This window comes from Anabrus simplex, chromosome 13 (genome assembly GCF_040414725.1).
Source record: "Anabrus simplex isolate iqAnaSimp1 chromosome 13, ASM4041472v1, whole genome shotgun sequence".
NCBI classification, from domain to species: Eukaryota; Metazoa; Arthropoda; class Insecta; order Orthoptera; family Tettigoniidae; genus Anabrus; species Anabrus simplex.
The window spans coordinates 49,495,882-49,520,376 of NC_090277.1; the positions used below are offsets into that span (position 1 = coordinate 49,495,882).

At 41.4% G+C, this 24,495-nt stretch overlaps 1 protein-coding gene across 2 annotated transcripts in view; it reads right to left on the minus strand.

Moving 5' to 3' along the window:
• Positions 1 to 4,374: 4,374 nt before the first annotated feature.
• LOC136884957 (heat shock factor 2-binding protein) overlaps positions 4,375 to 24,495 on the minus strand; it is a 34,347-nt gene continuing 14,226 nt past the window's right edge. For both annotated transcript variants that reach the window (XM_067157301.2, XM_067157300.2), the window contains exons 3-5: positions 22,684 to 22,940; positions 12,098 to 12,302; positions 4,375 to 4,677 (exon numbers count right to left, since the gene is read on the minus strand). In XM_067157301.2, coding sequence (XP_067013402.1) covers positions 4,465 to 4,677; positions 12,098 to 12,302; positions 22,684 to 22,940 — 675 coding nt within the window. In that variant the 3' untranslated portion in view covers positions 4,375 to 4,464. The remainder of the gene's footprint in view (positions 4,678 to 12,097; positions 12,303 to 22,683; positions 22,941 to 24,495) is intronic.

A 24,495-nucleotide genomic window follows, 5' to 3' on the forward strand; every position in this document is an offset into this window, starting at 1 on the left:
ATTTTATTTACGAAGCTAGAACAATTTATTTTAAACAGACTATTCCTCAGTACTTATGCCTATATTTGGCCAAAGCATGGTACTTCTTGAAGCACTCACCAACATGTAAACTGGGTTTTCAGTCACTTGATTGTTTGATCTCATAATTCTAATCCTTGATAAACAAAAATGAAGTAATCAGAACCCTCTCCTTTGCAACACTTTCAGATTACCCCTTCCAGCAGCTATCAACCATTCCATATCCCTCAGCCCCGCCTTAGACAACCACTCCCCATTTCCCTCCTCTCCTTTCATCACATCCACACACTGACATGTTATTGTGGTTTCTGTTACGGCACCAGCAACACACCTTGGGCTCCACAACTAGAGGTGAGTCTCATATCAGCATAGGCATTTTTCAACCTACGTAGCTAATTTTATGACTGGGCGAGTTGGCCGTGTGGTTAGGGGCGCACAGCTGTGAGCTTGCATCCGAGAGATAGTGGGTTCAAATCCCACTGCCGGCAGCCCTGAAGATGGCTTTCCATGGGTTTCCATTTTCACACCAGTCAAATGCTGGGGCTGTACCTTAATTAAGGCCACGGCCGCTTTCATCCCACTCCTATCCCATCGTTGCCATAAGACTTGTCTGTGTCGGTGCGATGTAAAGCCGCTAGCATTTTTAAAAAAGGATTATTTTAAGGTATCATCTTTTTCAGACAAATGCATAACTTTGATCCGAATTGGAAAACAAACTTCACTGGAATTTGCACTTTCTTCTAACACATCAATATATTCCTAATTGAATGCCGCATGGTTCCATTCTACTCTAAACTAAGCAACAGTCAGTTTCCATAAGCTTTGTTTTGTGATGAAAAACATCTGTGTTACTCTATACCACATCAGTTTAAAACCACAAGCCTAAGATAGTGTAACCCCACTTAATGTATTACCAGAACTGTGACATTATATAATTTTAATTCTATCCTAAATGAGCTACAGCTAGCTATGTATTATGATGCAAATTTTATTCATGTAATTTTGCCCTAAATTATTTTAAGTTTAAGAATAAGTGAAACATCACTTAATGTTTCAGCAGGACTGTAACGCAATTTTAATGAAGTATTGTATAGGTGGAACCATTCTAGCTTTTCGCTTTCCTATTTTTAATTTGTATTTCAATACAGATCAGTATGTAACTTATTGCTTGTGAAAACACAAAAGAACATGCGCAATCTCCACATCTTCATAAAGAGCTTTCTTCAAATAGAGAGCTCTCTCTGCGTCATTCGCAGTTCTACCAGGTGTATGCGTAAGTCTTTTTCAGTTTCACTTAGAGACGGCACCAGCAAACAGTACGCAGCGTATGAATTTGATACGTACGTCAGTTTGTTCATCTGACATTAACATACCAACACATACAAGTTGAGTCCGCCAAACACTAGCATCTGTGAAATTGAATTTTCACGACCACATTGTAATCAAAATTGACTTTCAACCTATTAGATGTCCGGTTTTTTGTTCTGTACTTAATATCTCTTCTACATGTACTAAATGTACATAACACGACCTAATAGGCTGAAAGTCAATTTTGATTACTAGCATCTGTGTTGTATCGTTCAGTGATTATGTTGACGTTTGTGCCTGATAAAGAACATTTGCGGCATGTATTGCTTTTCTTATTTAATGAAGGGAAAAGGGCTGTGGGAAGTCACCGTTTGCTGGTAGAAACATATAGTGAACACGCTCCTTCGATAAGAACATGTGAGCCGGGCTGAGTGGCTCAGACGGTTGAGGCGCTGGCCTTCTGACCCCAACTTGGCAGGTTCGATCCTGGCTCAGTCCGGTGATATTTGAAGGTGTTCAAATATGTCAGCCTCGTCTCGGTAGATTTACTGGCACGTAAAAGAACTCCTGCAGGACAAAATTCCGGCACCTCAGCGTCTCCGAAAACAGTAAAAGTAGTTAGTGGGATGTAAAGCAATTAGCATTATTATTATAAGAACATGTGAGACATGGTTTTGACAATTTAAACATGGTGATTTCAATGTTTTGTGTCTGGTGGGATCAGAGCGGTGTTGTGTATTATGAACTCTTGAAGCCCGGCGAAACAGGTAATGTACAATGCTATCACCAGCAAATGATTAATTTAAATCACGCATTGATCAAAAGACAACGGAAATGGGCCATAAAACATGACAAAGTGATTTTGTTACACGACAGTGTGCCATCTCACAGAGCAAAACCACTTTGAAATCGCTTGGATGGGACATCCTTCCACACCTGCCTATCTATCACCTCTTTGCACCAATGCACTCGCAGAGCAGCACTTCAGCCATTTCGAGAAAGTTGGAAAATGGCTCAATGAATGGTTTGCCACAAAAGACGAGCCGTTTTTTAGGCATAGTATTCATAACTTACCCGAAAGATGGGCAACAGGAAACTACCTCACTCATTTCCCTAGTATGCCTCTTCAGTGATGCCTATGCCATCAATGACAGCTGATGGCAGAGCTGTTGAGGATCCCACCAGCGGCATCGCTGACGGACTGAACATACATACAATATTTTGAATAAACAAAAAATGAATTTCCCTTGAAAATTACATTTTTTCTTTACCACAAAAAACCAGCAAAAATTCATACACCTCATACATCCCTCTCTTCTTATCCTACACTGCCTGCATCAAGACAATATCTGACAAGATGGCTCCTCAGTGAGTGTTGATGCCCGAACTCCTGATGAAGCTCGGAAGAAGGAACGAGATTGTTGGGGGCTAGCCTATTCCTTTTCTTATTCCCATCTCTCCATATGCTCTTCGTGTTATGTCAAGAATGATGGTGTAATCTGATCGGCAGAGAAAATTTTTCTTTTCGAGAAAATGAGGTTACGTTGTTACTTCCGGGGGCACGATTCAAATTGAACAACTTGCCATGTTTGTTATGCCAGAGCACAAACTGCTGCCTGTTGCTGTGTGTCAGAGGAGGGAAGTGATGGGAAGTGGGAGACAGAGGTAATGCTTGGTGCGAATGCACTGGTTCATCGTTCATTTTGCATAGTCGCTTCCCAGCCCCAGAAGGCAATGAACACCTTGTTCTGCACAAATTAACTACTATGCAAACCCCGTAGAAGGAGAAGATGAACTTGTACCAAGAATACAGGCAGCTTTCCAGGTCATTCGCAACACACCACATATCCTGAACAGAGTCCAAAGGTCATTATTATACCGTTGTCAGCTGTGCATCAAAGTTTTTGCCAGGTGTGAAAATGGCAAACCACGAAAAACCACCTTCAGGGCTGCCAACAGTGGGATTCGAACCCACTATCTCCTGGATGCAAGCTCACAGCCGCGCGCCCCTAACCGCACGGCCAACTCGCCCGGTGCATACCTTAATTCAGTCCATGCCTGCTTCCTTCCAACTCCTAGGCCTTTCATATCCCATCGTCACCTTAAGACCTATGTGTGCCAGTGCGACATAAAGCCACTAGCAAAAAAAAAAAAAATTAAGGTACAGCCCCAGCATTTGCCTGGTGTGAAAATGGGAAACCACAGAAAACCATCTTCAGGGCTGCCGACAGTGGGATTCGAACCCACTACCTCCCGGATGCCAGCTCTCAGCCGTGCGCCCCTAACCATTGGCCAACTCGCCCAATGTGCATCAAAGTAGGAGGGGGCATATTTAACATCTACTGTACTTAAACCATTGGGTATAATGTTTCCTTCATTCAGCATCAAATTCCATTTATATTGTTGTGAGTGAAGGAGTACATAATTGTGGGACACAGCGTTGCATCTTCGAATATGTTATAAAGAATTACTGCGACCAACAGACAAGAGGAGAAATGATCTGGTGCATTCCTTGACTGACAAGTGTGTCTTAATTGCAGTGTGTTCTTGAACTGTGTGTGCAGTTATGTCTGTTTAAGAAACGAACTGTGAATATTGCCTGTAAGAGACAAGAACAATCCTGTGCGAGTCAAACAAGGAAACTTCTGCATACGCATGGAGCATTATCTCTGTCTCCATCATACACCCCACTTCCCCTCCCTTCCCTTCTCTTTCCTGAAGCACAGCGGCAGCTTGTACTCTGGCATAGCAAACCCAGCAAGTTCATCAATTTGTATCGCGTGCCCGGAAGTAACAACGTAACCTCGATTTCTTGAAAAGAAAATTTTTTCCGCCAATCTGATTGCACCATCGTTCTTAACATACAGGAAGAGGCATCCCTGATTTTTTTTTGTGGGTACACTTCTGATACACCCTGTATGTGACTGGTTTGTTCCTTTCCAATACTTAAAGCAGATTAAAATGAACCGAAATGCTAATATCTTCATTACATTTATTACATCTGTTAATTTTTTATCAACCAATATAACTGACTGTACATATTTAACCAATAAACAAAATATACACAAATACACAATTTTAAATAACTGTCTTGTCAATCTTCCAAAACATTTTTCTATACCACCAAGTCAGGAATTTTTAAAAGGATTTTTTGCCTTTGCATGCCTGAGCCTTTTCGGCTGTTTGCACAAAGTAGCATCGGTTAAAGGGCACTGTCTTCTGACAACGTCCTGCATTGCTTACTCCGAACTTCTGACGAGCTCGTTCGATGTTGTCCAGTATTTCTTGGGCTACCGCTTTGGTCTCACCATCACCAGTACTGCACATTTCCTCCACAGTGTCCATAGAAACCTGAACAAAGGAATGAGTCCATCATATTCTGTATAAAAGGTTTAATAAGGCCAATAACCTAGATTTTAGGCCCCTTTAAAAAACAAGCATCATCATTAAAGGTGTATTAATGATTATGAAAACAGCTTATTTAAATTTTTTCACCCCATTAAACATGTACTGTACCATTATACATCAGTTGAAAAACATTGGGCTTGACGGTGTAAACATCATCGAGAAGCTGTACTGGAACCAGACAGCACACATTAAAATTAGAGACCACATTACTGAAGAGACTGAGATACAAAAAGGTGCAAGGCAAGTCCTATTAACATAAATGTGTCGTACAGCTGGGGTCATCCAAAAATTTGTGTAACAATAGTGCCATATAGCAAAATGTGTACCGAGCGAGTTAGCCATGCGGTTAGCTATGAGCTAATGATAATGTGTTTGAACCCCACTGTTGGCAGCCCTGAAGATGGTATTCTGTGGTTTCCCATTTTCACACCAGGCGAAAGCTGAGGCTGTACCTTAATTAAGGCCATGGCCACTTCCTTTCTACTCCTAGTTCTTTCCTGTCCCATCGTCGCCATAGGATCTATCTGTGTCAGTGCGATTTAAAGTCAGTTTTTAAAGAAACGAACGTTTTGTTACCTAGCAACAGTACCTTGACTGAGCAAGCTGGCTGTGCAGTTAGGGTCACTTGGCTGCGATGCAAAAAATTTATCTTTTTGGGTTATATTTTTTCTCGCATTTTAAAAAAATTTCCTCTGCTATAAAACAGTCCACTAAGTCTAGTGGAATAATTGCTACATCGTCACCACTGGTTTGGTTCACTCTAAAACAGTGAATTCAAATACTGCACGTAAATTTCTCTTTTCGAGTTATATTTTTTGCCAATGTCTGGGAGACTGGGGATGACACACAGAAGCCCACTATCTCTGTTCTTGTACAATCTAGCTTATTGCTTCATCATTTTGTGCATGTCAAGGGAGTCGTGTTCCCTGTCGAGTTCTTCAATTTTGCTGAATTTTCGAGAAAGGTGTTATTATCTTTGTCCGTATCTCCATCTGTAACTTCCTATATTTCATATGGTTCTTGTTCTTGTAGCTTCTCTGTACATCCATCAACAGGAAGATTTCATCCATCCTTTGTTCATCCTTCTTTCAGTATTCAGTTTTCCTTGACGTACTGCATTAATTGCTTCTTTAACCTGTCCCCAAGTAGCTTCAACATCGATAGAGTCTGATGTACTTTGAATTCCAATAAGTTTCACTGTTTACGTTGACTGGACGTCATTTTTTGTACTTTTTGTACTTGGATTGAGAAGCTTCCGGGTCGAAATGTGAACTTTTTTACTTCTAAGAACGTCTACTGGCAGTGAAACTAGTCATGGATGATACCGTCTGCCTGAATGTGATCTCTGCATACGCGCCGCTGGCTGTAATGGAATCACCAAACAAAGGACTACGATCATCTATTGCAGTAGCTGCCAGATGAAGAGAACAAGATTGCATTGGGTGACCTTAATGATCATGTTGGATGGACTGGCGAAGATTATTCTGAATATCATGGAGGCTTTCGTTATGGAATGAGGAACGACCAGAGTAAAGAGATCTTCCAGTTTGCTTTAGCATACAATCTAGCTGTATTCAACACATACTTTCAAAGAAGGACGGGCACCTTATCACATCAAGGTGAAGACCTCGTCAATGGTACAAGACTGAGTGGAAAAGACAGTCATATGTATGCTAATTGATTACATTCTCTGCAAACGTGAGAGAGTTTATTGACTGCAGGATCATCGCAGGAGAGCCTCTGACATCTCAACATAGGCTTTTGATTGGCAAGCTCCTACTACGGTGTCTGCTAAACTACAGAGTCAGACCAACTATGAAGATTAAGTGGTTTAAGCTGCGTGATAAAGAGACAGCACAACCACTCATTGATGATATCAGGGCTGATATTGTCCAGGACATGCAGAAGAATGATGACATCCCAGATCAAATGTGCGAGAGATTCCAGAAGTACTGTACCAGCAGGGCTAGGCATCGCCTTGGAGTTTCTAATGGCAGATTGAAAATAGAAACGAAATCTGGTGGTGAAAATATAACATCCAGGAGGCAATGAAGAGGAAAAATACTGCATTTAAAGCATGGTGGAAAAAGAAAGACAACCAGAATGGACAAGACCTAAAAGCAGAATATAAGGCCATAAAAAAGCAGGCCTAAAGAGTTGTAGCAATAGCTAAATGTGAAGCGCAGGAAGGCCCCTGTGAAGACTTTGAGACACCAGAGGGTGTGCAGCGGATCTACAAGATTGCTGCTTAGTGTGGAAGACAACCCAGGGATATTGTCACCACCAAATATATCCATGATGATTGGGGAATATTATTGAATAACATTAACGCCATTAACAACTGCTGGAAGAAGTAATTCAAAGGGTTACTAAATGAGGAGTTTCCATGGGACAGAGCAGCTTCTCAGTGTCCAATTAAGAGACCTGTGCCTAAAGTCATCCCTTCTAAACATTTCAGTAGCTGGTATGGTCCTGGACCTTCTCAGTACACGTATCTCCATTGCATGAAACATCTGCTTATGTCTTTTCATTGCTAGCCAGCATTCAGAGCCATAGAGCACCACTGGGCAGATTATTGTGTGGTGATCTTTAACTTGAGGCACACGGGGATCTTTCGGCCAGGACATTCCACTATGGTAATCAAGTAGACCATACAGCCAGCGTCTCAACACCGAGTGTTGGCCGGTGGTAAATAACCTGACTCTCTAAAGGGGCCGAAGGTGCTCCTTTAGTTGGGCGCTGGAACCCCAGTGGCGGAAATGCCAGTGAAACCCTGCAGGCAGCATCTGTTCTCCAGGGTAAGGGTAGCCTCATTTAAACCTGGCAATTAGTTATAAAATGCTTCAGGTGCGGTGAGCCCAAGGTGACAATAGCCTATTTGTCTGGCTCCGTGGCTGAATGGTGAGCATAGCGGCTTTGGTTCAGATGGCCCCAGATTTGATTCCTGGTCGGGTCAGAAATTTTAACCTTAAAATGGCCCTTGGTTTGGGAATTGGATGTTGTGCTGTCCCCAACATCCCTGCAACTCAAATACCGCACACTACACTGTCCTCCAACACAATTACATGCAATTTCCTATACGCAGCAGATACCACCCATCCACATTGGAGGGTCTAGCTAACAACAGCCACTTCATATTCATTTTCATTTCCTCTTGTCTAGCACTTGCCAGGTCATGGTGCTGATGGTACTTCTCCACCATTGCCTCCCCTTCTACCACTCCTCTTCAGTAATTGTATTCCAGTCCAGTCTTCTTTTCTTTATACTGTTCTTGACCGAGTCCATCCATCTTGCTCTGGGCCTCCCTCTTGCCCTCTTTCCTTCTATCATAGCCTCCAACACTTGTTTTGGTATCCTTCCCTGCTCCATCCTCATAACATGTCCAAACCATCTTAAATTATTCTTCTCCAATCTATCACTCAGTTTTTCTACCCCTACCACAACATGCTTCATCTCACTGGCCTGAATTTTACTCTCATCTCTTTCTGTCAGAGTCCAAGTCTCTGATGCATACATTAATCATAGGGTTATAGTACATCTTGTACATTATCTCTTTAAATTTCACAGGAACTTCTCTGTTCCACACCAGGTTCCTTACATTTTGGTAGAATGTACTTCCTGCTTATAGCCTTCTGCTGATCTCCTTATCCCACCTTGCATCTTGCATTATTTCACTTCCTGGATATTTAAAGTACTCAACAACCTCAAGGTTTTTTCCCCCTAACACTAATGATTCCTTTTCCTTCTCTTTCTGCTCTTGTCCACACTGATTTTCATACCATATTCCTCAGTATTGTAATTTAAAGTAATAGCCACTTATTTACCTCTCCAGGGAGGTGCAAGAAGTGGCTGAAGGTGAAAGGTCCACAGCCTGACCCAAGAGCTTCCTGGATAAAGGTGATGGAAGAAGAAGAAGAAGACGTGGAGAACTGTTGTTGTCCTTTCATGTTTTCCTTTTATTTTCCCCTCTTTCCATTCTGACCTGTAACTGTATTTGTCCTATTGTGTATTCCTCCTCAAATGTTCCTACCTTTCCAGTTATAAGGTAAATTTTGTTTAGATAAAATTTACTTCACTTATTGTATAATTTCAAATTTTCCAGTAATGCAAATATTTCTCAGTATAACACATGACATTGTGGTGGAAATAACTCACAGGAAAGTAAACTTACCGGACAAAAAATTAGTCACCCTAGTGCGCACACAGATGGATTGTTAAGCCTGTGCAGATGGTGCAGCGAATGAGTCCCATGCTCAACCACACGCGCACTGCCTCTGCATGAGCATAAGGCAGAGCGATTAATGAGACACTGATGTTTCAAGCGAACAGTGTATGTCAACATGGGTAGATATAAGGATGTGGCAAAAATGGGAAATCGTGTTCGCCATGCCCATCGTGATATGGTGCATGAAGTTGCTGGATATGTTGGTGTTTCGCAGCAGACTGTTCAACGTGTCTACAAGTAGTGGTGCACTAAAAGTGGCCACGAAACATGATGTCAGAATTGTGGTCGGAAAACGATTCTGACTGAGAGGGACCGGAGACGCTTTTCACAGCTTGTGAATCAAACTCGCTTCCAAACCCGACAGGAATTCCTGCAGTCAGTGAATGAAGACCATGTCTGACTCATTGGCTGAATGGGCAGCATTGAGGCGTTTGGTTCAGAGGGTCCTGGGTTTGATTTCCAGTCGAGCCGGGGATTTTAATCGCCTCTGATTAACTCTTCTGGCCTGGGGACTGGGTGTTTGTGTTAGTCCCAACACTTTGCTCTTCATATTCAAACACGCTACCAACCACCACAGAAACACGCAATACTGATTACATCCCTTCGTATAGGGTTGGCATCAGGAGGAGCATCTGGCTGTAAAATAGAGCCAAATCACCATGTGCGACACAGTTCGCACCTGCGACCCACAGATGTTGGAATAGCAGTAGAGGAAGAAGAAGAAGAAGAAGAAGAAGAGTGAATGAAGACCATCCAAACCTGTTAATGAGAAAACATTGTGACTGGAACAGCATGCAATGAACATTTGGAGTCGGTCACCTCACAAGAAACCATTGCTCACACAGGCACATAAAGTTGCATATCTTCAATGGGCTAGATATCATCGAATGCGGACAGTAGCTGACTGGGAAATGTAATGTGGTCTGACGAATCATGTTTTTGCCTGTTTTCCAATGACGCACATCGTCGTGTGCACCGAAGGCCAAATGAAGCATTTCATCCTGGATGTGTGCAATATCAGGTTCAAGCCGGAGGTGGGTCTGTGATGTTTTGGGGGTGTTTTTGGTATCATGGATTGGGCTTGCTCACTGAGATGAACCAGCAAATTTATTTAAACATTCTGGATAATCAAGTGTTGCCTTTCAGTCAATATCTGCATGATGAGTATGCACCATTTTATCTGATCTTAGTGAACATAACTTCATGATTGTTATTTACAGGAATCATAAGTGTACGACAACTCTTTACTGCCTGTACATGTCTATTTTTAGTTCGCCCGGAAGGACATGGGTTCGAATCCCCGTCAGGAAGTCGTAAAATTTAAGAAACAAGATTTCCACTTCCGGAGGTGCATATGGCCCTGAGGTTCACTCAGCCTACACCAAAAATGAGTACCAGGTTAATTCCTGGGGGAAAAGGCGGCCGGGCGTAGAGCTAACCACTCTACCCCATCACGTGCCGCGGTTAACAATGGCGGAAGCCTTTACCTTCCACTCCTCCAAGGGCCTTCATGGCCTGTACGGAGGTGACTTTATCTTTGTCTTGACATGTCTATTTTTAGTCTGTGCTGGAAATAAGTGGCTGATGATGTCTCAAAGAGACGAAAAATGTCCTGCATATATTTTTTACATTAACCCATTCCGCTACAGTGACAGGTAGAACCGTCAAGTGTTCCACATTCATTAACATGCAATGACGGGTATGACCATGTACTCAAGTCAGAAATACATCTTGACGATCGATTTCTTTTGATTGTGATGTTGTACTTTAGAATTGCGTTCCTAGACAGTGCTAGCATGTTATTATCCAAAGGCCATTTTGTCAATGTATATTTTTCTTCTAAAGCTGGTCATCTTGTTCATGAAATGAATGCTCCTGAGCAAGATGTTGTGTAAACATCATCAAGAGGAAGAGGGAAGAATTCTGCAATCTCTTCTTGATAGTGGTGATGAAGATATCTCAGAATTATCTGATAGCTGTTTTAGCAGTGATAGTGCATTTTAGAATTGTGACGCCGCTCATGAAAACGATTGTGAGGATGAAGATAACTCTGTACATAACCTCACCACATCGAACAATTGGAACTGGATTTTGGTCAGTAACGTTCCGAAAGGCAATGAGGATATGTAAAAGGGTACAAGAAATTGCACTTCTACTTGATGGATACGACACTGTAGAATTCTAGCTACATACATGACATGCTAAGCACAAGGAAAAAGAGAATGAGCTTCTCATCATTCAGTGTCAACATTGGAGGGCAAATTCTGGAAGATGTCACCCTTCCTGATTATGCCACTAGGGAATGTTCATCTCAGATAGCACACCAGTGAGACTACAGTGAAGGCATTAGGGTTCATTTTCCTGAGAAGTTTGGTCCAACAGCAAGTAAATCAACCCCATCAAGGAGATGTAAAGTCTGTAAGCGTGAAATCCAGAAAGAATCTTGCTTAGAGTGCAACAAATGCAAAGTTGCCCTCCACGTGGAGGGATGTTTCAAGGTGTACCATACCATAAGATACTTCAGTTAATTGTAGGAAGTTAAACTGTAACACAAAATGTTGTCAGTTGGATGCAGTATGCTTTTGTAACTATTTTAGAACCCATAACTTAAAGGGTAAAAAAATAATCGCATTCCAAGGTACATTTTTCAAGGAAATTAATTGCATGGCAATGGGTTAATATAATTTCATTGCTAATGTGATTATATTGTGTATTGAAAAGGTGGAAATCTCAAGTCTTTTTATTTTGAAGTAACTTACTGCTTAGTCGAGCACTTATCTCTTTACTCCCAAGTCTTTCCAGCCCGAAGTTTGCGACACTTTCATAACACTTTGTCACAGATCACCCACTGAAAACATAGGTATTACTAATCACAAGGAAACTTGAAGATTCCTCAAAAGTGACACACATTGAAATAAATACACCTCTAACCTAAAACAATTATCACACAGGTTAATTACCAGCGAATAACAATGCAAAAAATGCATAGAGAGTGCAGCATCTAAGAATAAGCAATGTGTAGTACACTGTTGCCAACTGTTGGCAAAATTATTGGAATAAATACCTTGTTCCAATTAATTTGCATGATACTGAACTTCCTACATACCTATTTTTTTTTTTTTTTTTAATAAAACTTACATTCTCCAAGATTTCTTCAAGTAATTGCTGTGTTGGTATCTCATAAGTTATTGACTGGAGAAGTCGCAGGGACATCAATCTCAATTCGACGGTGGAGTCGTACTGTAAACTTTGTGATATTGCTGGTAGAATATCTTTCTGCTCTTGAAGAAATGCAAGCCCATACTGATTAATACTGATATTGTACAGAGCCATCAAGAGTAACCTGGAAAGAAAGAATGAACATTAAAGCAATGTCATAGCATCAAGAGTGACTTTGAGACTGAGGCTACTAGGGTGGATGAATAAATAAATAAATAAATTCTCTTCAACTGTGTCCTGGAAAAAATCATTAGGGAATGGAGAATGATGCTACCACCAGAAGCTGGACTGAAGCTTGGGTACAAGAGAGACAACCTCATTGGCCCATGCCTAGTCTTTGCCAATGGTGTAGCAGTTAAGACTGGTTTGAAGATCAGCATCCCGAAGACTGAATTTATGACCAATATCAAGGAGGCCTTTTCTACCATTCCTTTCACAGACGCTACCATACGAAAAGTGCCTGCAGTTAAGTACTTGGGAGAATGGATCTCTGCGAATTAGAGCGAGAACCTAGCCATAGATGCCGATGTACCAAGTTTGAAAGGGCTTATCACTCCTGTCGTAGTATCTGTTCATCTAAGTGCCTCTCCAAGAACTTCAAACTCAGACACTACAACTCGATCATCAAACCATCTATTCTGTATGCTTCTGGGTGTTTTGTAATGGTCAGGAAGGGCCCACTCAGAAAGCTGGAGTTAAAAAGGAGGAAGATCCTGAGGAGGATATTAGGACCAATCAGAGAGGAAGGAGGCATTTACAGAATCCACCATAATGATGAACTGTATGAACACCAGGAGGACATCGTCACGTCTATAAGGAAAAGGCACCTGACCTATTATGGACACTTGGCCCATCTGGATTCCAAAAGACTCACCAACAGTAACAGGAAGAGGCAAGGCTTCTAAGAATAAATGGATCACATCAGTTAAGTCGGATATGGAACAACTAGATATCCCACTGGGACAAACTCACAACCGACTACTGTTCTGTCAAGCCATCCGACAGGGAGTTTTCCCAACGTCCCTTACAAGTAAGAAGACTACAGGGTAGATATGAGCCCCATGGTCCTCAGTAGGCCTAAACAACAAAGAAGAAGAAGAAATAAATAAATAAATAAATAAACATATCAGCCACCAACTTATAAAAGACTCATCACTGTCACTTGTTACTATTGTCATGAGCTATCTTGTGGTGCTTTGGCAGCCTTGAAGTTGGAGGATGGTGAGTTGGAACTTGTCAAACAAGTTGAGTCTTACACAGTGAATTTCTCTCATCGGTTGGCCGGCAAGTGCACCCAGCTTATCTGCCTCTCATTGACTCATCACTTCCCGTTACACAGCGCAGCGACAGCACAGGAATGCCCGCACTTCGAAGTACAGGTCCGTGCTTAGAACATGTATTAAGCGTTGATCTATTGCTCCAACTGTCCAATTGAAACCATACAAGGTAATTGTAATATTCAAACTGCATCCCCGTAATCATGATAAGCTGGTATATTTTTGTAATTGGATGTTGTGAAATGTTCATAAAGAAATAATTGATTTACACAGGTAAGTTTTGACGCAGAATAACAGATATTGGAGTACAGAAAACCCCCATCGCATATACAAAATTCCTCTACATGACAAACAGACTGGAGTATGGTTTGCAGTGAATGGATACAGAATTACAGGGCCTACCTTTTTTCAGGGCACAATTAATGCATAAAGATACAGGAATGAGACTGGCAACACTACAGGCGATCTGGCAATGATGTGTCTACCGGCCTGTGCTAGACCGATTTGTTTATCCCTTCCACTTCCTCAGTCCGAGTTACAACTCCATACAGCTAACACATTATTTTTGACAGCGCCATCAGTGAAGTTGAGTTTTTGTTGTGTTTTTTCAGAAATGGAGCATAGGAATTTAGAGCAACATTGTGCAATGAAGTTTTGTGCTCATTTGGTGAATCAGCGAGTGTAACTTTCGAAAATTTGAAACAGGTCTATGGGGAACATTGCTTATCAAGAGCACAAGTTTTCCGCTAGCACAAATCATTTTTGGAAGGCCGAGAATACGTTGAAGGTGAACCTCGCTCAGGGAGACCTTCAACTTCAAAAAATAAAGAAAATGTTGAACGTGTGAGGGCTCTTGTGAGATCAGACTACAATAAGGATGATGAGTGAACAGTTAAATTTAAACACTTTCACCGTACATCAAAGTTTAACAGATAATTTGAAAATTGCAGATAAGTGGATGCTTCATCATGACAATGCCCCGTGTCACACGGCCATTTCCATCAGTGAATTTTTTACCTCAAAAGGCATTACTGTTGTTCCTCAACCCCCCTATTCACCTGATTTGAGTCCTTGTGACTTTTTCCTTTTCCTGAAACTGAAACATGTCCTAAAAGGACGTCATTTTGGAACTCTGGAGAACATTCAAAAGACTGTGACCGACCAGTTAAAAGCCATACCAGTTGAAGATTTCCAGCCCTGCTACCAAGAGTGGGAACAACGACTCTGCCGGTGTATAGCTACCCAAGGGAACTACTTTGAAGGGGATAACATTGTTGTTTGGAAAAAATAAAAACTTTAGTTAGTATGAAATCAGTCTCATTACTTTTCTCACACACCTTTGTACACTCAAACCATTTTTTTGATGAACTTACTGACACTGACTGTCGAAATGGTTATTTTCAGCAAGAGTCTGCCACCGTGCATACAGTTAATGACACATTAAATTTAACTGAGGAATTTTTGAAGACTGTGTTATTAGTATGGACTTATGGCCATCACGGTCCCCAGCTTTAACATTTTGTGATTTTTATTTATGGAGGAGCTTAAAAAATAAAGTATACGCAAAAAACTCTCACACGTTGGACGAACTGAAAGAACATGTCTGGAGAGAAATAGCCTCAATTACGGAAGATGAACTTATGCGTGTGAATTGGAATTTCCTAAGATGATGCCAGAAATGTGTGGATGCAGGAGAGAACATTTCCAACATCTCCTGTCATAAGGTATGAGCTTATTTTCTTAATTACTAATTTTCATAATTCTTATTTAATTTTAATTGTTATCTCATGTCATGCACGGATAAAGTGAGCGAAGTACTGTCCTTGTTGCTATGCTGCGGAGCGGGGAGTGATGAGTGAATGGGAGGCAAATAAGCTGGGCGCACCTGCCGACCAACCGATGAGAAAAACTCACTGTAGCTTTTCCACTAATTTTGACCACTTGTGGAGGGAAGGCAGCTTTACTGGTGGTGTGGTAATTATTGTTTCAAGAGGAAGTACAACTCAGCAACCATCCTCTATTAATAGTAATCAGAGGGAAAAAAAATGGGAGCCCGCCTGGTGGCCATGATCGTTAAGGCGCTGAAGTCTAAAAACGGTCTAACACCGAGGTTAGCCGGTTCGAGTCCCGTTGGTCGAAAAAATTTTCACCATCAGAATGTTGGCCGGCAGGGTAGGGGAGGTGGTGGTATACAATTTCTAATCACTAGATTGCGTGCCAAAAGCCTGGATTAAATTCCAAACCTCTCCGCAGTGCTCATATGGAGTGAGGGCATATGACGCTGTTGATGGTGATTCGTCCGTCGGATGGGGACGTTAAGCCTTGAGCAGACCCCTTGGTGCTATTCGACAGGAGTAGGCTATGTGCCGGCACCGGGTTTCACCCTCTCCCTACTATCATATATCACGTCATTCATTTCATCTCTCATTAACTCCTCTGATGAGGTTGACGTCAGGAAGGGCATCCGGTCATAAAAAAACCGCCACGACAAATTCATCTCACCTCATACCCGACCCCGTAGGGAAACGGGACAAGGGTTGGACAAACAACAGAGGGAAAAAAATGGAAAGGATTGGCCAAAGAAAGAGTAGGACCATGAAGGGCGTGAAAATGAAAGACTTCCTAGGTCTTAAATGTTCTAATACCGCCATGGCCAGAAAAGAACAAGAGTTGACAAAGGGAGGTCAGAAAGGAAAGATGAAAATGAGGAGACTGTCACAAGTGGAAACAATGCTAGGACTCAGATAAGGGCCTGTGGTTGCCAACCCATGCTCTCAAGGTAAGAGCCCCTGGGACCCCCTTTAGTTGTCTTAAAACAGGCAGGGGATATGATGGGTGTATTCTATCACTCCCACTCACAGAGGGAAGCTGCTTTGTTTATCCTATACAAGTGGCATGAGGAGTATGTGAATTAACAGGGGGAAGGGGAGGAAAATCTCCAGCTTGTAAAATTGTTTTCCTGGCTGATGACAGCAATATGTTTTCGTTGCTGGGGAAACTTGTTCTCCCCATCTCTTGCTTCCAGGAACTAAAATTTGCTGTTTTTTATGTCTGTTGTCCATGATCATATTTATAAGGGGCAGTCAAAAGAAAACCAATCACCCACCATAACACACATTTGGCGCAAAAGTTGGCAAAACTGTTGTTACGTATCGATACTGCCATCGCTGTGGTAGGCGAACTGCATAGTGACAACTCACAGGTGCACGCAGTTGTTGGGTTATGTCTTTGTTGATGTACGGACTGGTCTAGTATGTTCGTCCAGCTGTAGAAATGGAAACAAGCAGAGAAGTGTGGTTCGTTTTCTGGAGGCGCAGCACTCTGAAGACACTTTACAGAAACTGCGACGCGCCATAAACTCAAAACGCCCTGGAATGTTATAGGATGGAGTCTTCCTGTTGCATGATAATGTTCACCCCCATACTTCCAACCTGGCAAAGGCTACACTTCAGCGATTTGGTTGGAAAACACTTCAACATCCTCCACACAGCCCGGATCTTTCATCTTGTGATTTGTACATTTTTGGTGACCTGAAGAAAAACACTGGTAAAAGAAGTAAAAAATACAATAGTTCCACCTGATCAGACCTGTTTGTTTGTTTGTTTGTTTAAGGCAAATGAAAAACTGTAGAACATGTTTTGTCTATTTTGTAGACACCGTCAGCTACATATGTTGAGGCATATTTCATAATTAACAAGGACACATTCTTGTTCGGAACATGTTGTACAGTTTTTAATTTGCCTTAAGCAAATAAACAGTATCAATCAGGTGGAACCGTTGTGCTTTTTACTTCTTTTAACAGTGTATAACATTGATACGGAAAGTGTGGACGATTGCTTGCAACTGAAGAAAGACATTTGTTGAAATTGGTTTCATTCAAATGAGAAAATGCAAGAGTGGGTGCGGGTGTGGATCCGTCAGTGACCTACCTCTTTCTACAAAACTGGAATTGAACACCTCGTTTTCCAGTGGAATGAATGTATTAACCTTTTAAGTGCTGAGTTACCAGTTGACTGTTTGATACCTCAGTGCTGAGTTTTTTCATTCGTATGTAAAAAAATTTGTAGAAGCCTAAATTTTTAACTTATCAGTGGGGAGATTAGCTTAAAATGTTCATAAATATTGGTTGTTTATAAATCTACATGCACATGGAAAATCCTACACTTATGTTCAATATTATTTTGAGAGAAAACAAAATTACACTTATGTGCCCATGCGTGCATTATTTTTATACAAAGTAAAGAGCCCAAAATAATATTATTTCCTAAAATCTGTAGGCAACTAATACATGTAACTTCTTAGAAGTATATAAGTTGATATTTTAAAATACTTTCCAAACCTGGAATGTGGTGATAGTTAAATGTTTTCTACTGGTTGTTTGTGATGCCGATTTGTTCAACTATCTGCACCAACTCCACTGGCACAAAAGTTTCTAAAAAATCAATGATTTTTGGGTTGTCATCAAACACTACTTGGCCCTTAGAGCCTGTCACAGTTACCTGAAACTCTGGTGAAGAAAAGTAATCCGTCCGCCACAAAATTAGTGATAAATTGCTTTTGTACTCACCATGTTTTTCTTCTTTCATTTAGAAGGAGGCTCTGTTTCTCTCTCACATACAATATTTTCAGCACTCTCACTTTCAAAATCGCTTAACAATTCCTTAAAATGATCATTTCCATCATCACTTTCCTCTGTGGTTAATAACTGAAAGATTCTGTGTCCGAAATAACATCGCTGCAAGGGCAACTAAATTGTTGTTCCGCCATGTTTGTTTACATGACAGATGAACTCCACAGACGTATACAAAATGCTATGTAAGTTACTTCCCGAAGATATAATCCCTGATCAGTTAGTTCTACATAATGCCCAACAGATGGCAGAACATGTCAGAGATCAAATTCGCACTCGAAAGTAAACCGGGAAACTAAAAATTTTAAATTCTCGCGCACCGTCTATAGACGGGCGTAGCACTGGTGAACCGGCCGCATCAGCCCGCCTATAGGCGGGCGTAGCACTCATCGGGTTAATTAATGCTTTTGGTAATTACTTTCGAATAACACCATTCCATGGTCATGTTGTAGTGGGTGTTTGGTTTTTATTTGACTGCCCTTATATTAAACAGTTAATCTGTCCATGAGTGTATCATCTGCTAGCTAGCATCAAGTGGGTAACACTGCAGGCATTAACATATTATTTTTTAATGTCATTTGTTCAGGGTGTCGACCCATGTGGATCTATTGCCCCTACTGGTACCATATTGTATGAACCTGCGTTTAATTGGAATGGCAGTAATGTGGAATGTTGTGTGTGAGGAAAGGAAGATTAAGAACATCACTAACACCCAGTCCCCAGGTCAAGGATATTAATCATTACAATTAAAAATGCCTGACCTGGCCGGGAATCAAACGCGGGGCCGCCGGGTGACAGGCGGTCGCGTTGCCCCCTACAACGCGGGGCCGAACAGGCATTAACATACTTTGAGCACCAAGCAGCATGTTGGAATGCGTGCCGTATTTCAAACCCATTTGAAAGATGTAACATGAGTATTGGCAACTCTGGTGATCATTCAGTAAATGCATGGATAATATTTAATAATGAGAGTCTGGATTTTTATGCAGTAATAGGTTAGTATGCAAACTTATTGAAGTGGGTAACGAGTGTAGTCTAATCTGCACAATGGTATGTTATATTATGCTAGTTGCTTTACGTCGCGCTGACACAGATAGGTCTTATGGTGGCGACGATGGGATAGGAAAGGTCTAGGAGTGGGAAGGAAGCGGCCGTGGCCTTAATTAAGGTAAAGCTCCAGCATTTGCAAGCTCACAGCAGCGCGCCTCTAACCGCACGGTCAACTCGCCCGGTAATGGTATGTTATGAGTCTTGCATAAACTTTAGAGGTTCTGCCCATCAGAACCTCTAGCATTGATGTTACTGTTGCTACATAACTGAAGAACTTCCTAATAACCAAATTAGATTGCATTCTAACTTATTACTGCCTAAAAATCTGGAGTCTATTAACATCCAATGCACAAGAGATGAGATCCAGATGGCAGTAATATTAGGTTACAAAACAATGTGTTTGTCATTTGTTCGACAGTTTCGTCTGTTGATACTGAAGTATGTAGTAGTCCTATACAAGCAACAATCTTAAAATAATGAAACATGAAATGGTTTCATCTCACACGTTAGTCCTGCTCCAAGGGTATGCTGGCTTTGGATCCAAGGGCTCCCAGGTTCGATTCCTGGCCGGGTCAAGAATTTTGACCTTCATTGGTTAATTCTGATGGCTTAGGAGATTGTGTGTGTGTCATCTTCAGCATTATTCATCACAGATACGACCCCATGTTCACAGATGCACATGTCAGCTATAGGCGTCAACTCGAGAGACCTGCACCAGGCATCTCTGGAGCCACGTGCCACATACAGAGTGACCCAAAAGTCGGTTAACATTTGACAAGGCAATACTTCATGGAATATTGGAGGTAGAGAGGTAATAATTGACACACGTGATTGGCATGATGGGGACCGAAGGGGTAGTATGTGGTCCTGTGGGTTCACTTGCTGGTGGAAGTGTACTAATAAAGCACAGGAGATGCCATTTATTCCTACCAAGTCTGATACATGCATGTCCACGCCGTGGCCCCTGGGCAACGGGTACACTGCGTGTACACGGCTAAGTCATGTAAGGGCGAAAACGGGAGTTCCCGATGCTTCAAAATGGGGACTCACCAGCTAAGGGAGACAACCCCGAAAGACAACATCGGCCCTCCAGGATATCTGGGGGTTGGCATTGGGCTGACAACCCAATCTGTAAAAAACTCTTGTTATGAAATCTGAAGAAGAAATAGCCGGCCTGACCTTTTTACGACGACCTTGCAAACGTGTAAAGGACTTGAGAATTGGTTCGTGGAATGTTTTATATTTAATGCAGTGCCAGAAGGAATCAGGAAAGTTGGCAGACCAAAGTTAAGGTGGGAAGGAGGGGTGAGAGAGGATGTAAAGATAATTGGAATCAAGAATTGGAGGAGCTCTGCACTTAACAGGAAAGAACGGGGGAAACTTCTTCAGAAGGCCAAGGCCCACAAAGGGCTGTTGCGTCAGTGATGATGATGATGATGATGATTGGCATGGCATGAGGTTAAAACAAAGTATGCAAAATGACCAACAGATGGCGCTGGACAGCAACATGTCAGGTGCAAATGGCCACACATGCTTGACATGACATGGAGTTTTATTGACACAAACAAGGAGTGCACAAACGGGCCAACAGATGGCGCTGGACAGCAACACATCACTGACGCAGCATGAGTCCCGTGTATGGTATAAAAGGACTGTCGTGAGAGAGGGTGTCAGATGCACCTGCAATTGCAGCATCTCATGATTGGCCTCCCCAGTCCCCCAACCTCAATCCATGTGAATATTGGCTGTGGGGTAACCTGAAGTTGCAAGTCCACCGCGATCATCCCACCTCATTAGGGGTGCTAAAAGACAACATCCGAAGGCAATTTCTCACCATACCTACGGATATGCTGTACAGTGCTGTTTACAACTTTGTCCCGTGACTACAGGTGTTGATGAATGACAGCCGGCATGTTGAGCATGTGCTGTAAAGAACATCATCTTTACTAAATCTCGGTTGTTATGCTAATTATTACTTGTGTATCATATGAAGTGCCATCTGTTGGTCATTTTGTGTGTTTTATTATGGTGTCAATAAAAACCCATGTCATGCCAATCATGTGTGTCAGTTATTATCTCTCTACCTTCAATATTCCATGAAGTATTGCCTTATCAAATGTTAATGGACTTCTTGGTCCTCCTGTATAAAAAGTCTGAAATGTTCATAAAATATAAAAAGACTAAGGTATCAGTGCGTGATAAATTTACTGCTGGATCTTCGTCAACAACAAAAATCTAATAGAATTCTGATGCGCATAATTCATGTTCACCGTAACTCAGGAAATTAAGTCCGGTGGTGATTTGAAAGAATCTGTGTTTATCTGTTCAAAAGAAACAGATTCACAGCATGGAGATGGCAACAGTGTGGACGTGTATAGTACTTCTATAAACTTTTACTTCTATGATCTTAAGTGGTGGCTGGATCAAGTTGCAATGACTTGAAAAGTGGAAAAGGTGTAGCCCTTGACTTTCCCACACCTTGACTTCAGAGAAAAGTTGAAGGACAAAGATCTTGAGAAAAATGCTCTATGTTTAGACCAGGTGAAAGGAAGAACTAGCTAATTGCTGGACCAATCAAGCCATGAAGGTGGTAGTGTTATTGTTTTAAGAGGAAGTACAACTTGGCAACCATCTTCCTAAGCCATGAAGCAGAATATTTGGTTCAATAGAGGCAACTAGTCAAACATGTTACATGATAGGTCACCGACATTCATAACTGAATGAATAAATCAACAAGAATTGTTCCACCTAATCGATACAATATATTTTGCCTTAAGCAAATTCATAAATTAGTAGTACATGTTTTGTTAGGCATAAACCGGAGCTACGGATGTGAGATCACCCCCAAGGTAGCGAAGATTAAAGGGACACATCAGTTATTAAGGATCGAGTTGCAAACCAACAACCACACAGTACAATCAATTCCATAACATCTCACTACAACTGCTAAATGAAGTTTTAAATCCACACGATATGCAACAAGTCTCATCACATTTGAAATGATCAACAATTTGTCAAAGGATATGGTGACACAAGAGGACACTTTATACGTCTTAGTTTTTAACAACCTGAGGTTACAAGATCATTCTAAGACTTTTAATTAACATTTGGGCATGTTGTTAAGGAACAAAACTTCCTTAATCAGTGGATAGATATAGTCACCCCTCCTTACACCCCACTACCCCCTCCCTCTCCCCTGTTCATTATATTCAATATTTTAAGTACTAGAGAATGTTTTAAGACCATATATGAAGACCATATCTTTATACCCTTTTTAAGATTTTCACCTAAACATATTTCTAGCTGATGACGTTGAAAGATTAAATGAAACATGTACTACTAATTTACAAATTTGCTTGAGGCAAAATATAGTGTATCGATTACGTGGAACAACTGTTGTTGATTTATCCATTTACGTTATACACTGATACGGACAATGAGGTTGATTGTTTGCAATTTATAACTGAAGGAAGGAGCTGATGATGGTGATTGTGATGATGATGAGTATTATTAATTCTAGACTTATTTGTAACTAGGTTATAATTTACCTCTTGAGACAGTTGCCTGTGGGACAGGGTACAGATGGTAGGATGTTAACAAAGCTCTCTAGAAGCTCTTTGCCATTGGGACTCATGACCAGAAACTGCCGTCCAGCAGGGGATGCTGCAATGTTGGTTACAATCCCACACATGGCCATGATGAACTGACTCTCATCGGCACACTGCCCGGGCATCTGGCTGTCGTATGTCTCCATAAACGACATGAGGGTCCCGTTGACGATGTTAAGGAACTCGCCCACTTTGTTCTGGAGAAGAAAAGGTACATTTAATTGCCCCCTTCGATATTTTACTTTATATTTTAAAATGGGAACATTATGCTATTAATTAACAGAACAGAGTGAAACATTTGCATCAGAGTAGATTTTCAGCTGATTGGTTTCATTAAGCCGTAGCCCTCTTGATTTTATGAACAGGCTTGCTTCTCCAGCTCCATTTGAATATCTGCTTGTAGTGTAGTAAGAGTAGGTTTGCCATATGTCATAGATTTCATGGACAATTCATGATTTAATAGTGTAAGAAGGAAGTCTGGGCTGAAAAGACAAAGGTCCGTGATAATTTATTGTAGTTATTTAGAAGTTTTGAAAGTCGACTTGGGGTAATTTAAATTTGCCACCGGATATCAGAAAGTCATCATGAACAAAGCTATTTCTTTGAACATGAATGTGTACGTTATCAGAAGAGCCAACCTTTGAAGTGGGTTATCGGTAATCCCCCCCACCCTATCAGAAAATTGAGTCAAACCCAAAGCATGTTTCTCCCCTCTCGATAATAACACCCTGTTTCTGCTTCCCGACAGCAATTCATTCTTACTTATATCATATTGTATGTATCAAGGATGAACTTTATATACATTCTACTGTAGGAGTACATAAATACGTCATGCAAACATACATTTCTACAGTGAGGTACGGTACAGTTCATTTTCCTTTACACACATGCATAGGAAAATGAACACAACAAAAATTGTTCTGATGGACTGCATATCCATAAATATGTGGCTGGGAGATGTGACCAGTCTTAGAGAAAATAATGGACAGGAAGAGCGTTGTCAGATACGCGGTATTGCTCGAGCAGCACTGAGCTGCTTTTCAGAGTAGGTTTTCTTGAAGCATCCTTCCCCCTGTGATGACGTTTTCCTCTTTTCAACTATATGCTATTCCAGTGTAGATTTGCTTAATGTAGGCCTCAAATGTCTTATTTTTCCTATCAATACTGAAAATGGTTTCTGTGGGAGAGTTACTCTGTCAGGTACACTTAATACTGCAAATACAACATTACTTAAGGTTTTATAGTGAGGAGGGGTCCTTCATTTACAATTAATTTCACAATGCTCATGGGTAGCAAAAGGAAATGATGACTGAACAAGTATCGTTGCCAACTCACAAGCACTGAAACCAGGAGGGTTGAGCAGTAATGTTCGAAACATTTTTCTTTCTTTTTTTTTCCGTAGAAAATTATATTTTTATGATAATGTATTTGTCTGTAATAATTTCTCCTTCGTCCGTACTGCCGCAATTGTGAGGTGAAATTCGTAATAATTACAAACAATCCGTAATAGTTGGCACCTTGCTCTCTTTTTGTTTAAATTTGCTTTACGGCGCCCCGTCGTGGATAGGTCTTATGGCGAAAATGGGCCAGGAAAAGGCTGGGAGTGGGAAGGAAGCAACCCTGGCCTTGATTAATGTACAGCCACAATATTTGCGTGGTGTAAAAATGGGAAAGACCAAGCAGGTTGGCTGTGCAGTTAAGATCACATTGCTGTGAGCTTGCATTCAGGAGATAGCTGGTTGGAAACCCACT